Below are 16,726 nucleotides of genomic sequence, written 5' to 3'. Positions count from 1 at the left end.
ATTTAACGACAGCGACAAACATACTGACACTTTCTAACATATTCGTTCTAAACTCCTAAAACATTCAAAGTCTAAATAATTTGAAGCTTCTATAGTAAACCTGATCTTTCTAATAAAATAAGTTTTGGGGTCAGGAAGGTGCCTCAGTGGGCCAATGCTTGCTTTGCAAGCATGAAAACCTGAGTTTGGACGCCCAGCACCCACATAAAGGCTGACTGCTGTGGTGCTGTCCCCACCTAAGCACTGGGGGTGGGGACAGGTGGGGACAGGTGGAAGTCAGGTGCCTGGTTAACTGGCAAGCTTCAGGCTCAGTAAGAAACCTGTCTCAAAACTTAAGGGGAATGTGGCTGAGAAGAAACCTAAGAAAACTCTGGCATCCACACCTGCATGTATGCATCCCACCCCCAACACATATCACATCTCTCTCTCTCTCTCTCTCTCTCTCTCTCACACACACACACACACACACACACACACACACACACACACACACACAACATAATGTGTTGTTATTTTTGTTTTGAAGTTAGGATTTTGCTTTTTTAATTAAAGCTGGCCTCCAACTTGTGATCCTCTTACCTTAGCCTCCAAATGTTCAGGTTACAGGTATTCACACTACTACACCTGCACCAAATGTTGGGGTTACAGGTATGCACACTACTACGCCCGCACAAAATGTTCAGGTTACAGGTATGCACACTACTACGCCCACACCAAATGTTCGGGTTACAGGTATTCACACTACTACACCCGCACCAAATGTTCGGGTTACAGTTATGCACACTACGCCTGTACCAAATGTTCAGATTACAGGTATGCACACTATGCCTGCAGAGGTTTTGGTCTGTAGGTGTTTCTGGGGACAGAATCGGGACCTCATGCATGCTAGGCAAGCACCTAGTGAGATACACCCCAGTCTCCCAACCTCTATGCCTGCAACTCAATGCATACTTCACACTGATTTCTAGGAGCAGAGCAGGTATTTATAAACATCATTTGTATTCCAGAATTTCATTCTTTTTTTTTTTTTCAAGACATGGTCCCATGTTGCCCAGGTTGGCCTCAAATTCTTTATGTAGGAGGATGACTTTGCACTTGTGATTTTCTCCTCAGTAATGGGATTAAAGACATGTGCCACCACACCCAACTTATGCAATGCAGGACTTCATGCCTGCTAGGTAAGCACTCTCCCAATTGAGCTATATTCTCAGTATTGTTTTCTAAAATATACAATATGCATTTTCACCTAATATCCAAGTAATTGAGACCAGCTTGTGCTTTCACAATTTTTCAGTAACTTGATCATCTAAATTTGGGTCTTTTGCTTTGTGAAAATTACAAAGATTCTACAGATAGTACTGTAAGCAAATCACTGCAGGTATCAGAAGGCAGATATTACACTAGTGTGATTCCAGTTGAAGAATTTTTACAAATATAGGAAAAATGGAAATTGGAGAAGAGTCTACTGCCAGGCAGTGTATCAGAAGGCAGATATTATACTAGTGTGATTCCAATTGAAGAATTTTTACAAATATAGAAAAAATGGAAATTGGAGAAGAGTCTACTGCCAGGCAGTGGTGGTACACACCTTTAATCCCAGCACTCAGGAGGCAGAGGTAAGAGGATCTCTGAGTTTGAGGGTAGCCTGGTCTACAGAGTAAGTTCCAGGGACAGCCAGGGCTACAAAGAGAAACCCTGCCTCAAAAAAAAACAAACAAACAACCTGGAATGCTACGCACCTGGATCTGGCTGCGCCTACACAGTTTGGATGATTGTCAGGAACAACACCCTTCCCCATAGGGGTGGGCAAAAATGGCAAATTGCACTGCTCCACCAGTTTCCTGATACTGTCCTCTGCATGGGAAAAAGCAGCACCTACAAGAAATTTAATCATTGGATGATGCAGTTACACTTGGCAATGGGAACCTCCAACATATCTCGTGGATTTGCTTTTAGATGACCCCAGGTAGTCTCTCCTGCACAAACATCAGCTTGAAAGCCAAATGAACGGTGAGGCTATTCTGAAGAACTAATAAAACAAAAGCTGTATCTTCTATCTCCTGCTGCCTTGCTTCCTGCTTTATGCTTAGGGCCTATTCAACTACTAACCACATTCCCTGAACATAGGTGGGCAGGGAAGACCTTTACCCTGAAAAACCAAGACTGTACATTACTGTACTGGCATTGTAAAAACCAATGCTCTACATTACCTGTAAGCCTCCTCTGCAGTATATTGGGAGGGATGCATGAGTTTCAAAAGCTCTGCAGATCCTTCTAGAGTCTCTACAATGCTGTGGCTGTAACAGGACTAACCTGAGTGAGCACATATCTGCTTTTACAACTGTGTGCTGCAGAATAAAACATGCCCTCAATGACACTGAAAACAACTTACTGTTTTGACATACTACTGTTTTTTCATGGTACAGCTGTGGGTGTCCTATCTTCTGGACCCTTTTTTCACAACACCCACACAAAAATTTCCCTTTCTTGTAACTCCATCTCACCTTCCCTATGCACACAACATAAGGGTATATTATCAGAGTGAGGATGGAGCTGAGTAGGTAAGGTGCCTGCAGTGCAAGTGTAAAGACCTGAGTCTAGATCCAGGTGTGGTGCACATCTGTGACCCTAGCACTGGAGAGTCTGGATCCAGGTGTGGTGGTGTACAATGGAGAGTCTGGATCCAGGTGTGGTGGTGCACATCTGTAACCCTAGCACTGGAGAGTCTGGATCTAGGTATGGTGGTGTACACTAGAGAGTCTGGATCCAGGTGTGGTGGTGTACACTAGAGTCTGGATCCAGGTGTGGTGGTGTACACTAGAGAGTCTGGATCCAGATGTGGTGGTGTACACTAGAGTCTGGATCCAGGTGTGGTGGTGTACACTGGAAAGTCTGGATCCAGGTGTGGTGGTGCACATCTGTGACCCTAGCACTGGAGAAGTGCAGACAGGTGGATCCCAGAAATCACTGGCCAGATACTCTAGCTGAATCGGTGAGTTCCAGATTCAGTAAGAGACCCAATCTCAAAAAGATAAATAAATAAATAAGGTAGAGAGCTACAGAAGAAGATAACTAATATCAATTTTTGGTAGCGACATGTGTACATACATGAATATGTATACACATACACCATACACAGAATTTTTAAAAAATTAAAAGTACACTCCTTTAATGCCAGCACTTACGAGGCAGAGGCAGGTGGATCTCTCTGAGTTCAAGGCCAGTTTGGTCCACATAGTGAGTTCCAGACAGCCAGGGCTATGTACAGAGACCCTGTCTCAAAAATAAAACAAAACAAAATAGTAATAATAAAAAAATTAAGAATATACTAGTCAGCTTGGTGGTGAACACCTTTAATCCCAACACTCAAGAGGCAGAGGCAGGTGGATCTCTGTAATTTCGAGGCCAGTGTGGACTACATAGTAAGTTCTAGGCCAGCCAGGACCCTGCCTCAAACAAAACAAAACAAACAAACACCAGCATACTACACTCATTTGTTGTCAAGTGCATTCCTCTGGGATAGAAATTATTATTTCACTGTATCCTTCATGAATATTTTCTACAATTGCTGCCTTATAGTAAGCACTAGTCAGGAAATGTTTGTTCAAGGAAGAATGAAAACCTTTGCTATTGGTTAAGTCCTGCTTAGGTAGCTGCTATCCTCTGAAGTCAGGTGATGAGACTCAAAGCAGTTACTTGCCAGTCAAAAAATCAATACATCATTCAGAACATCGAACTCAGCACTGACCTGTAGGGTTCTCCTTCACTGCTCCCCTCTCCCTGGGGCTAGAACTCCGGACAAAGAGCAAACACTCCAGCACTGAGCTACCCCCTCAGCACCACCACCTTCCTTGAAACTATCTTCAGTTTGTCTGCAGTTGGCTCCGAAGCAGCTGAGAACGTGAACATGGTCACAGGCAATCCTAGCGGCTCTAGAACAGCAAGCAGATGCGACAACAGATTCCCAGCCATGCCTATAACCACAGTTCTTGGAAGGCCAAGGCAGGATGATGGTGAGGCCAAAATCAGCCCAGGGTGCATGGTAAGTACGAGGCAAACCTGGGCTATGTAAGAAATCCTTAAAAAATGTCTCAAAAAAACAACACAAAATAAAAGAAAGAAGAAAAAAAAACAATAATAATAAATTGTTAACAGAGGTTTTTGTTTTTGTTTGGTTTGGTTTGTTTTTTTCGAGAGAAGGTTTCTCTGTGTAGCCTTAGCTGTCCTGGAATTCGCTCTGTAGCCCAGGCTGGCCTCAAACTCCCAGAGATCTGCCTGCCTCTGCCTCCTGAGTGCTGGGATTAAAGGCGTGCACCACCACCGCCCGGCGAATAATTGTTAATGGGAATATAAATTGTTTCTATGACACCTAAGGAGTAAGTAATTTATCAACAGTTACAAAAGTCTTCCAGATACCCACACTTTTTAATTTAGTTAATTCTCCTTTTGGAGCTCTAACATAAATCCTAACAAGGGGAAAACTTCTGCATGAGAATGTTTATCCCAGCTACTATAACAAACATTTGACAGCAAGTGTCAATGTATGTGATTCAATGTGAAAATTGCATTAAGGAAATAATTTTTTTTTTCTGAGATAGGGTTTCTTTGTGTAACAGTCCTGGCTGTCCTGGAACTCACTTTGTAGACCAGGCTGACCTTGAACTCAGAGATCCACTTGCCTCAGCCTCCCAAGTGCTGGGACTAAAGGCGTGCACCACCACCACCACCACCACCACCACCACCACCACCACCACCACGCGGCTTAGGAAATAATTTTAAGAAAAATAGTTATTATAAACATAAAAAAAAAAGTACTGAAGGCCAAAACTGGTTTCCTTGGATGGAGAGATTTCTTTTCTCTAAAACTTTTCTAGATTTTCTAAAATATTGTGTAATAGAAAAAAAAACCCATTAACTTCTAAGTGAAGAAGTGAAACTACTCTTTGTAAAAGTGAGGTCTCTGGGCCACCGAAGATAAGTTCTGTGATTTGAAAATGGATGAAAAAAACACTTATTCCAATTGCAAACACCGGAGCACATGAAAACAAACAGTGAAGACAGTGTCTAAAGAGAACCAACATCCCCACAGCCTGTGAGTGAGGAGTTCTTGTGCTACCTTTTCCGATGATGAGCAGGGGTTGTGTGGCATTTCTAATAACAGACGCTGCCATACACACAGCAGGGGGTTCAGCCATGCTAACCGGAGGTGGCATGCAGCACTCCTTGTACCTGGGAAGAAAAACAATGCTATAATAAGTAAAGAGGCGAAGGGCTGGGAGATTGCTCAGCAAGGAAAGGCACTTGCCACTAAGCCTGATAACCTGAGGACCTAAGTTCAGTCCCTGGAGGTGGAGAGAGACAGCTGACTCAGCACATTGTCCTCTGACCACTAAAGCATGTAGATGCACACGCACAAATAAATGCTTTAGGCCAAGAGTGCTGGTGCCCACCGCTAATTCCACCACTCAGGAGGCAGAGGCAGGTGGGTCTCTGAGTTTAAGGCCAGCCTGGTCTACACAGGTAGTTCCGAGATGGTCTGGGAAACATAGACCCTACCTAAAAAAAGATTCCATAAACTCCATATGGAGAGTCAATGAAATGTCATTTTACCACATTTGCATCACACGCATGCACACACAGAATCCCCCTCACTCCCTTGAGCCCCCTTGAATCTTATTAAATTCACTATAGGACTCAGACCTTTACTCTTCAAAGCTTGCCAACAGTTCTGAAAGATAAGGACCTTCTTTTAAACAGAGGCAGGTGGATCTCTGTGAGTTCAAGGCCAACCTGGTCTACAGAGCAAGTTCCAGGACAGGCTCCAAAGCTACACAGAGAAACCCTGTCTCAAAAAAACAAAACAAAACAAAAACCCTCTAAATGCAAAATTCAACATGTTGATTAAATATACATGATAAAAAGGGAAGGTACTAAATGTTAAAAATATCAATCCTTAGATAAAAGGATTTCTTTTGGGCTGGAGAAAAGGCTCAGTGGTCAAGAGTAATTGCTGCTCTCTCAGGACCTGTTGTGTGTTTCAGCTTCAGGGGATGATACCTTCTTCTGACCTCACAGACACCGGAACACATGTGGCAGACACTCACACAAACACACACAGACACACACACAAACACATGGATGCAAAAATAAAATAAAATAAATCTTTAAAAAAAGAATTATTTCTACATTCCTGGATTTTTCAAAAAAGGCTGTAATAGAAAAAGCACTTTTTATTCCTAAGACTAAAGCAATACCACTTTGGGAATTGCTGGACCATAACAGTATCTTTATCAAGGTGAATGACAATCAAGTGTGACTTTTTTGAACTTCTTTTCACTATTTAAGAAATGAAAGTTCAGGACAAATCACAAAAACACACTTCAGAACATTTTAAAGTTATAGGGATGCTATACAATCACTTTTTATGCTGAGTCCTAATAAGTTTTCACTAATCATCTACCTCATTTCTTGGCTTACAATAAGATGCTTGTCAATGACCCACACGTTAATGCAGATATGTATCTGAGATTACTGGCAAATAACTTTGAATGAGGAATCAGAAAGTTCCAAGTATTAGGTTTAGTAATTAAATCCACAGGCAGTTACTAAGTAATACCATTTAAATGAAGAGAACTAAGTGTTTTGACTAGGATTCAATTTAATTACAAAGTCATCAAAAAATATTGCGACACTTGGAGACTGACAAACAGCTAGATAAATTCTTTTTAAAAAGTAAGTATGATAACACAAAATTTAGGATGAATTCTGAATAATTCTTACTTTATAGAATTCACCTTCTCCTGGAGGGTCACGAGATCTGCAGGAATGTCAATGTAGCAAGCACCTGGCCGACCATAGATACTGCTCCTCACAGCCTGTGTTTACAACAAACAAAATGTCTCAATTATCATATTCTTTGGGGAGTTCATCTAAAAGTGTGAAATAACCACTAATTTTTCTTGAAGTCTTCTTAGTTGGATAAAAAAGTTATAATTAAAATTGAAATGTCCTCCATTAACTACATTTTGAAAGATATTTTCATCTAAAGGGGATAAGAATTCCTGTAGGGCTCTGAAATCCATACTCTATTACACTTGAAGAGTATCCCTCAGGCTCTGCTCTCTGGTTAGGCTGGAACATGAACTTCCACCCACTTCTGAACCTTAGTCATTTGGCAGAGTTCTCAGAAACTGTGACAATGTAATACCTGTCAGGTTAATTCTGTAACGCATGCTTTTGAAATTGCTCAAATATAATTTCACATAAGACTCTTGCTAGGGAACATTTATTTACAACATGCTATTTAATTAACTAAAAGATGATCTTAAATGCACTATTCCCAATATTCTTGCAAATGCTTAAGAGATCAGTACCCAGGGGCTTATGATACGTTTATCTTTACTTTGGTTTAACTAAAAAGATGTATTTTAGGAACATACAGGAGCTTTTTCCAAAAATAGCTTACTTTACCTCTATTTCAATAATTAGATGTAATGGCAGTGAATATTAGAATGTAAATAGCTTTTTAACAATGTCATTTTTAATAGTTCAACAGTCTGGATATATTATCGCTCCATTAAGAACAAAAATAGCAGTGTTGAAGGTGTGGCTCTCTAGCGGAGCATGTGTTCGGAATATATGAGACACTGGGTCCAATCCCTGAAGAGATTTTCAATAAATACTGTACCTTTTCAATAACAAAAGGAATATGTTCTATGCTGGTTGGCCGGGCAGAGAACTTGCTATATAATCTGCAAGCTTCAACCTATACAAAAAATGAACATCATTTAAGTTTAGCACACAATCATATTGCTCTCATAAAGGAAGACAAAATGCTCAAGTCATTACTTCTTATTACATTTAGAGGCAAGATAGAAAAAAATGTGGTTTTTATTTTTTTTTATATATTATCTCAAAAAATATCCAAATCACAATCAAAGTCCTTCCTCAGGATGATTCTGGAAACAAAACAACACATTATTTTCCTTTCTTGGGTTGGCAAAAATGAAGATCATAAACACCACGCACCACAACACAGGCAAACAGGCATTCTTATAAGCTGCAGGGTGAACATAAACGGAAGGGAAGCTGGCCAGGCCTGCTAAAGCAAGTGCCCGCTGGGAATATGTGAAGTCACCTGCTCTCTTCCCTAGTTTACCTGCCTTCCATTTCTGCTGCTTCTCCTTTCACGTGTTTGCTGCTGGACTGTGGGAACATGGGAGTTGGAGTGCTACCTCTACACTGTCTAATGTTCTCTGAGAAACTCTCTCTTGATACGTCCCAGTATGAAAACTATGGAAAAGATGATGGCCAGCCTTAGTCACACAGGCTTGACAGGGCCAAGAAGACCCTTTGGTTTTCAGAGTCTTATGTTTATGTCCTTCAGTTTTAAGAATTTCCAATAAAAAAGATATTTGAATTTTAAATCAAACTGTTTCAGTTTTTAATCTAATCTAATGAACATTACTTTAAATGTTTATTTAATATTATTAAATAACTTATTTAAATGTTTAAACATAAACTTTAAAGTATATTAGGAAAATATACTTTAATAGTTTAGACATTAATGCTCTGCTCCCTGCTTCACATCAATACTATTTTTGTAGTAACTTCAAATTTTCTTTAAAAGACACTTCTCTGGAGAAACCAAGAACCTAGGGGCCAGCAAGAACACCCGGACTTGGCCCTGGCATCGGATGAGCTCCTACAGCAGACACAGCAGTTGGGTGCCTCTCCTTGCACTCCCCTGTGTAACCACCCTCCTGGAAACAAAAAAAAAATTACCCTTATTTACTTCCTGTCTGTATGGGGTGGTTTGAATGGAAATGGTCCTCATGGGCTGATAGGGAGGGGCACTATTTATTAGGAGGTGTGGCCTTGTTGGAGTAGGTGTGGCCTTGTTGGAGGAAGTGTGTCACTGGGGGTGGGCTTTGGGGTTTCAAATGCTCAAGCCAGGCCAGTGTCACTCTCTCTTCCTATGTCTGCAAATCCAGACGCAGAACTCTCAGCTCCTTCTCCAGCACCATATCTGCCTGTGCGCTGACATGCTTCCCGCCATGACGATAATGGACCAAACTGTGAACCTGTAAACCAGTCCCAATTCAATGATTCCCTTTATAAGAGTTGCCATGGTCATGGTGTCTCTTCACAGCAACAGAACCCTGACGTAGACCCTGTGCCTGTGGAGTGTGGAGGTGATGTGGCAACGTGTGGGAGCTGAGTCTCCTGCCATGGGCTCTCTGAGGGCTCTCTCTCAGGTCGCCAGCCTTGATGGCAAGCGCCCTACCCACTGTGCTCTCACCTGCCCCGAATTCCTTTTTCTTTTGTTTTGTCTGAGATGGGGTCTTGCTGTAGCATTTTGCTAACAAATTTATTTTTTTCAACTTTTGAAATACTTTCTTCTCTCCTAAAATAAAAATAAATGTATACTAAGTCTGGTAATTTTGAGAAAAATTTTTTTCTTTTAACTATTTCTATAGAGTCTGAGGATTGTACCCCAAAGCCATTTTTATTCTTACATCTGTTTGTTTGTTTGTTTGTTTGTTTTGCTTTTTTTCTTTTCTTCTTTTTTCTTTTTGTTGTTGTTGTTGCTTTGCTTTTTCAAGACAGAGTTTCTCTGTGTAGCCCTGGCTGTCCTCAAACTTGCTCTGTAGACCAGACTTTTCTTGAACTAGAATCTGCCTGCCTCTGCCTCCCAAGTGCTGGCATTAAAGGCATGCACTGCCACCACCCAGCTCTTTTTATTATTTTTCTTACATCTTTATTACTATGTGAAGGACTAAATTTCAGTTTAAAAATCAGGTCGGTTTTGGAAGGGCTGGAGAGATGGCTCAGTGTTTAAAAGCACTCTTCCAGAGGACCCGAGTTTGGTTCCTAGCACCCATCTCAGGTAGCTCACAACCATCTGTAACTCCAGCTCCAGAGGTGTGATACTCTCTGGTCTCTGTGGGCACCTGAACATGCAGACACACACACACACACACACACACACACACACACACACACACACACACACATACACACTAAAAATAAATAAAAATAGATCTATAGGGGCTAGATTAATGGCTCAGTGGTTAAGAGCAATGGCTGCTCTTCTAGAGGACCCAGATTAGATTCCTATCACTCACATGGTAGACCCCAATCATCTGAAACTCCAGTTCCAGAGGATCCAATGCCCTCTTCTGGCCTTCACAAGCACTATACACACAGTGCATAGACGTACATGTGGCAAAGCACCCAGATAAATAAATAAAATGAAAAAAAATTTAAGTTATGTCAATTTTGGTATATTTCTTTAGACCAGCAGTTCTCAAACTGTGAGTCACAACCCCTTTGGAGGTCAAATGACCCTTTCACAGGGGTCATCTAAGACCATCAGAAAACACAAACATTCACACTTTGATCCATAACAGTAGCAAAATTACAGTTATGAAGTAGCAATGAAATACTTTATTTTTAATTCTATGTATGTGTTTGCGTATCTGAGTGCAGTACCCACAGGAGCCAGAGGGGGGCATCAAATTCACCTGGAGCTGGAGTTGCTCATGGTTGTGAGCCACTCAAAGTGGGTCCAGGAACTGCACTCTTATCTCTGAAAGAGCAGTGTGTGCTCTTAACTGCTGCCCCATGTCTCCAGCCCCTCAGCCTTGTTCAGAAAACTCCCTCAAGCACTTGTCATTTTCCCTTTTTGTAGTTTTTAATTTACAGATGAAAATGTTGTTACATTTATTTAATGTATGTTATATGTGTACAGAGAGAACAACTTGTGGGAATCGGTTTCTCCCCTCTGATCCCGTGTGCTCTGGGGACAGAACACTAGTCTTGGGCTTGGTGAGGAGCGTCTTCCCCACTGAGCCACCTTGCCTGCCATACAGATTTTTAGTTTTTTGGTTTTGTTACAGATTTTAAAAATTGTGTTTGTGATAGTCCGTTTTTTGTCAACTTGTCAAGAACTAGAGTAATTTGGAAGAATCTTAACTGAGAAGACACCTCCACCAGATGGCCTGTAGGCAAGTCTACAGGGCACTTTCCTGATTAACGATGGATGTGGTGGGCCCAGCCTACAGGTGGTCCCGAGGTGTACAGGAAAACAGGCTGCGAGAGCCATGAGGAGCAAGTCTTACTGACCTGCAGTGCCCTCCATGGCCTCTGCATCAGTCCCCACCTGACTTTCCTGGACGATGAAATGAACTCTTTCATCCCTAGCTGATTCTGGTCACAGTGTTTCTTCACAGCGACAGAAACCCCAGCTAAAAGTGTTTTTATTTTAGTGGTATTTAACCATTGCTCAGATGGTAGGGCTGGATACCTGAGGAAACTCCTGGAAGGCTCCCATTGTTTCTTGATTTCTTTCAGAAGAACCACCAACCACAATCAAGGGCCTGAAATAGTCATTTTTAAACAGACAGTTACAAATGAGAATATATAAACCGTGCACAACAGACAACTGTGACTAAGACAGGACAGACAGAGAAAACTACATCTTCCTTGAAAAACTGGAGGTTAAAAGGACTGAAGATGAAATCTGATGTGCGAGATTCACCCTCAGAATCACAAAGACGGAAAACGTCCAGTAAATGCTTTGCTTACATCAGTTTCACCCTTCTAGACGCTAATGTTACATAGGCTTCCGGATGTAGTGACAGAATCGATTCTATGTATGCCTTTACTATTCCTGAGATGGAGAGAAGACTTTAGATTTTCCTAAGTAAACCTATTTGGAAATAGCAAAATGAGCGATAGTTCTCAATTTTTATTTCTTAAGGTTAAAAAAAAATGTACATCAAACTTAAAGGTTTTTTTTTTTTTTAAGATTTTATTTATTTATTATGTATACAGTGTTCTCCCGGCATGTATGACTGCAGGCCAGAAGAAGGCACCTGATCTAGAAGAGCAGCCAGTGCTCTTAACCTCTGAGCCATCTCTCCAGCCCCCAAACTTTCAGTTTTTAAAGCTGGAGAGATGGCTCAGAGGTTAAGAGCACTGGCTGTTCTTCCAGAGGTCCTGAGCTCAATTCCCAGCACCCACATGGTGGCTCACAACCATCTGTAATGAGATCTGGCTCCCCTCTTCTGGCCTGCAGGGATACATGCAAACAGAACACTGTATACATAATAAATGAATAAATGAATGAATGAATAAATCTTAATATATGAGAGAATAATAATAATAATAATAATAATAATAATAATAATAATAAAAAGAATTCCAGACTTGCCAGGCATGGTAATGCCTTTAATTCCAGCACTTGGGAGACAAAGGCAGGTAGATCTCTAGGCTAACCTGGTCTATAGAGCAAGTTCCAGGACGGCCAGGTTACACAGAAAAAAACTGTCTCAAAAAACCAAATAATAGCCGGGCGGTGGTGGCACACGCCTTTAATCCCAGCACTCGGGAGGCAGAGGCAGGCGGATCTCTGTGAGTTCGAGGCCAGCCTGGGCTACCAAGTGAGTTCCAGGAAAGGCGCAAAGCTACACAGAGAAACCCTGTCTCGAAAAAGCAAAAAAAAAAAAAAAAAAAAAAAAAAAAAAACAAAAAAAACAAATAATAATAATACTATCATTATTACTATATTATTATTATTATTGTTATTGTTATTCCAGACTAGCCTGGCCTACATAACATAGTGAGGGCCTAGGCTCAATAATTAACACATTTTAAAAGCAGTTCTTTTTTTAGAACTACATACATGCTCACATACACAAACATCAATACATACATACACAGGATGAAACTCTAAAATGTTAACTTTTTTCTTAGTAATGGACTTAATATTTTCTTCCTCACATTGCATATATTTAAAGGCTACAAAATATGTTTGATATCCATAGTGAACTGATGCTACAGTCAAGCAAACTAACGTTCATCACGTCACAGTTACTTTTTTACGTCATAAAAGTACCCAATCTACTCTTCCAGCAAACCTCCGACATCCAGTACAACATTGTTAACCCTTGTCCTCATGCGCACACTGACCTCAGGCTTTGCCCCCTCTGACCCCATCTTCCCTACCTCCAGCCCGATTCCCAGTAAAGGACCTTCTACTCTGTTTCTAAGGGTTACAGGGTGGATTTTTGCTTTCCTCAAATCTTTCTACCCTAGATCAGTTATACTCTGCAAATTCTGCAAAGACACATTTAAAAATGTTTTCATCAAGAAAGATCTAATTACCAACAGTTCATGTTTGCATTTGCCATGCCACCCAAGGCGTGGATGAGACCCGGGCCAGAGACGACAAGGCATACTCCTGGCCTAGAAGTAAAGCAGAGTTTATCAACAGCAGATCAAACCGAACAGCTGAAAAAGAGGTGTAGATGCCCTCCATCTCAGCCTGGAACATGCCAACTACCAATTTGTAACATGTTAGGGTTTCCATGGAAACCTTGAGATCAGAGGAAAGACATGACAAACTATAATTGATAAACAATTATTAGAATATCTTAATTAAGAAAGAGTAACATCAAGTTTCTTTTAAGATATAATGTACACTATTACTTTCACAGTGTATTTTACTAACGTCTCTATATTTTGCTCCAATCGTATTTGGGTATTTGGGTTAGAACAGGTTGACTGACTATAGAAGCAAATTTTTGATAGCCACATATATTTTATATGAATTTTTTTCATTTCATAACAAATAAATATAATAAATCTCTGTGAGGAAGTGATTCTAAATGCATGGTTTTCCTCCAAATCTTTCTGAATGCTTTTTTTTTTTACACACTTCCTGAGCCTAAACCACTTAATAATGAAGTATCACTATATAATATAATAATTTACCACTTTACATTTCTTTTTTTGTTTGTTTTTCAAGACAGGGTTTCTCTGAGTAGCTTTGGAGCCTGTCCTGGAACTTACTCTGTAGACCAGACTGGCCTCGAACTCACAGAGATCCACCTGCCTCTGCCTCCCAAGTGCTGGGATTAAAGGTGTGCGCCACCACTGCCCAGCACCACTTTACATTTCTAATTTAAGAGTCTTTCAGACTTAACACTAACACAGTTCTAAATGTCTAGAACAGTACCATCCCTAGAATGTTCTACAGCAGTAGTCATAGTCCCTGTGGAGTTTAACCTGATATGGACTCCACAGTCACTGAACACTTACAAATGAGGCATTCTACTTAGCATATTACTCATTTTTTAATTAAATGTAAATAACTGTACATCAATAACGCTACAATACTAGACAGGATAATTCTAAAGTGTTCAAAATAAAAACTTCAAACAAAACTTTTAGTTTGTTAAAATAATCATCATTCCAGAATCAACTGAGACACCAAAGACTGCAATTTCAATGTTTTCCAGGGTCAACAAAAAGATTAAGACATTGTTTACATGTACACAGAGTGACAGCATGGTCCAGAGGCTTGTTTCAGAGGGCCTGGTTTTCCTCAGGCTCAAATTCAGCAGGTTCCCATTAAAAGGAAGGATTGTGAGATCTTGCTTGTTTATATTTCTTATAATTTAATTACTAACTTCACTTTTACAAATAAAAAAATCTTACTAATGCTTATATATAAATGCCAAAAAAGTATGGTACAAATTTTATCAGAGGTCCAAATTCCATCTACAAAATATGTGAATGTAGAAAAAAAGTAGACTATATGAAAAAAACTTAACGGTTGTGGAATTACAGTACTTTTAGTTTTTCTTCCTTATATATTTTCTACGTTTTCTAAAATGGTTATTTTTAAAAAGCATTCATTTTTAGTGAAAAATGAGGGGTAATTAGCCTACACAAGAAGGCAGGGATATGCTCTAGCAACCTCATTTTGGAGCCAAGCCTTTTATATGAAGTGGCCTACGGAAGTTAGTGCTCTTACATCTTACTAATATTATCTTCTACAATCTTCTCAAGCCAACTAAGCTTTCAGTCGACATACGTATTTCTATCCCAAGCTTCCAATGAAGCGGACTTTAGCTTACCTGCCTGTTAGGTATCCAACCGCTGAGGCAGCATAACAAGCCTACAAAGAAAGGACAGCAGGGCTGAATGAAACATACAGGACTCTGGGATAAATACGAGAAAATCCATTATTAAAAGATGAGAATTTAAGCTGGTCATGGTGGCGCACACCTTTAATCCCAGCACTCAGGAGGCAGAGGCAGGCGGATCTCTGTGAGTTCGAGGCCAGTCTGGTCTATATAGAGTTCCGGGACAGACAGGGCTACACAGAGAAATAGTCTCAAAAACAAAAAGAAACAAAACTAGATGAGAATTTACATAGTAAAGAAAAAGAAGAATGGGAACATTTTTTTTTACGAGATGTGATAATCATAAATTTCACAGAATGGCTTAAGCAGGTATCTAAATTTTAGTTTTTCAAAGTAAGTTTCATTATTATTACCATCTTACACCTGTTTAAGTATCTTTTGAATCAATAGGAATGTCCTTTCTTCACAGCGATCATTTATTTATGTCTGTCACTCCACTTACGAAGGGTTAGTTGACTTGTTCAGAGCCTAGTCTCCTTACCTCAGGCTAGCCTTGAATTTGCTATGTAGCCCATGGTGACTAGCCTTCCAAGTCCTGGGATTTTTAGGTTTTTAGTTTTTCTGTATTGATTCCTACTTCTCTAATTTCTGCTTATACAGTAATCATTTAACTTCCCTTGTGTTTGATTTTCCTTTCCTAAAATGTTGTATTTTAAAAATGGCGCGCAGCAGTCAAGGCTGATGGGAGCCGAGGCGAGAGATACACCATGCAGACTGTACTCATGTGGACAGTTTTTACTGGGGGGAAGGGAGAGAAGAGAGCTGAGGTGAGAAGAGGAAGAAGAAAGGAGAAAAAGAGAAAGGGAAATGGGGAAAAGAAGAGATGCAGCCCCAACCCTGTGGGAAGAGGGAGGAAGGTGGGGTTGCCTTTAACAAGGGGATTTTGCACATGTATATAGACTACGCATCCACGCAGCGCATGTGCAGAGACTACCCGTAGGAGCTGGGCTGTCTAGGTATTTGCCTGAATGTTAGCAAGTGCATCCTGCTAGGTCCCCAGGGGGCAGGCCAGGTAATGCCTAAATGCTAACACCTGATGTTTTAAAAAACAAGCTGACAGCATTGGCTTTAAATCTTTACTAACAGATTCACTTCAACTATTTTGTCTAAAAATATTTTAGCTATATATTGAGTTATATTTGATATTTATCTTTTCATTATCATCGATTAAAAATATTTTCTATTTTTCACTGTGATTTTTTCAATCTATTTGCAAAATAGGGTCTGTAGTGAGGTCTACATTTCCATTGCTCATACTGGTAATCTGTGCTTTCTCCTTTATCCCTGATCAGTTTGGCTTGAAGTTTTCAGATAGATATATGGGCCAGTGAGTTGTTGTTTCTTCATTTTTCTTTTTAATTTATTTAACTTTATTTTATGTGCATTGGTGTGAAAGTGTCAGATCCCTGGCACTGGAATTACCAACAGTTGTGAGCTGCCATGTGGGTGCTGGAGACTGAACCCAGGTCCTCTGGAAGAGCAGCCAGTCTCTTAACCGCTGAGCCATCTCTCTGGCCTGTGCTGCTTCATTTTAAATGTGATTTTTGAGGTATTCATCTGCTACTGAGTTTGCTTCCACATGGTTAGGTTATACATTATTTACCGTGTTTTCAATTCTTAGCAAGCAATTTGTTGAAATTTTCTTTATGGACAACATGGGTTTTTGTCTTGTCTTGTTTTGGGATGAGATCTCACTCTGTAGCCCAGGATGGCCTTGAATGCAAGGAATC

At 40.3% G+C, this 16,726-nt stretch overlaps 1 protein-coding gene across 2 annotated transcripts in view; it reads right to left on the bottom strand.

Annotated features, from left to right (window-relative positions):
- The window catches only part of Hacl1 (2-hydroxyacyl-CoA lyase 1), a 32,734-nt gene that overhangs the window by 13,066 nt on the left and 2,942 nt on the right, over positions 1-16,726 (bottom strand). For both annotated transcript variants that reach the window (XM_037208736.1, XM_028891209.2), the window contains exons 3-9: positions 14,928-14,968; positions 13,171-13,251; positions 11,309-11,381; positions 7,688-7,765; positions 6,781-6,875; positions 5,117-5,229; positions 1,740-1,875 (exon numbers count right to left, since the gene is read on the bottom strand). In XM_037208736.1, the coding sequence (XP_037064631.1) occupies positions 1,740-1,875; positions 5,117-5,229; positions 6,781-6,875; positions 7,688-7,765; positions 11,309-11,381; positions 13,171-13,251; positions 14,928-14,968 (617 nt within the window). The remainder of the gene's footprint in view (positions 1-1,739; positions 1,876-5,116; positions 5,230-6,780; positions 6,876-7,687; positions 7,766-11,308; positions 11,382-13,170; positions 13,252-14,927; positions 14,969-16,726) is intronic.

Source organism: Peromyscus leucopus, chromosome 9 (assembly GCF_004664715.2).
Source record: "Peromyscus leucopus breed LL Stock chromosome 9, UCI_PerLeu_2.1, whole genome shotgun sequence".
NCBI lineage: Eukaryota > Metazoa > Chordata > Mammalia > Rodentia > Cricetidae > Peromyscus > Peromyscus leucopus.
The sequence above is the reverse complement of the archived record's forward strand: the minus strand, read 5'-3'. Positions and strand labels throughout refer to the sequence as shown.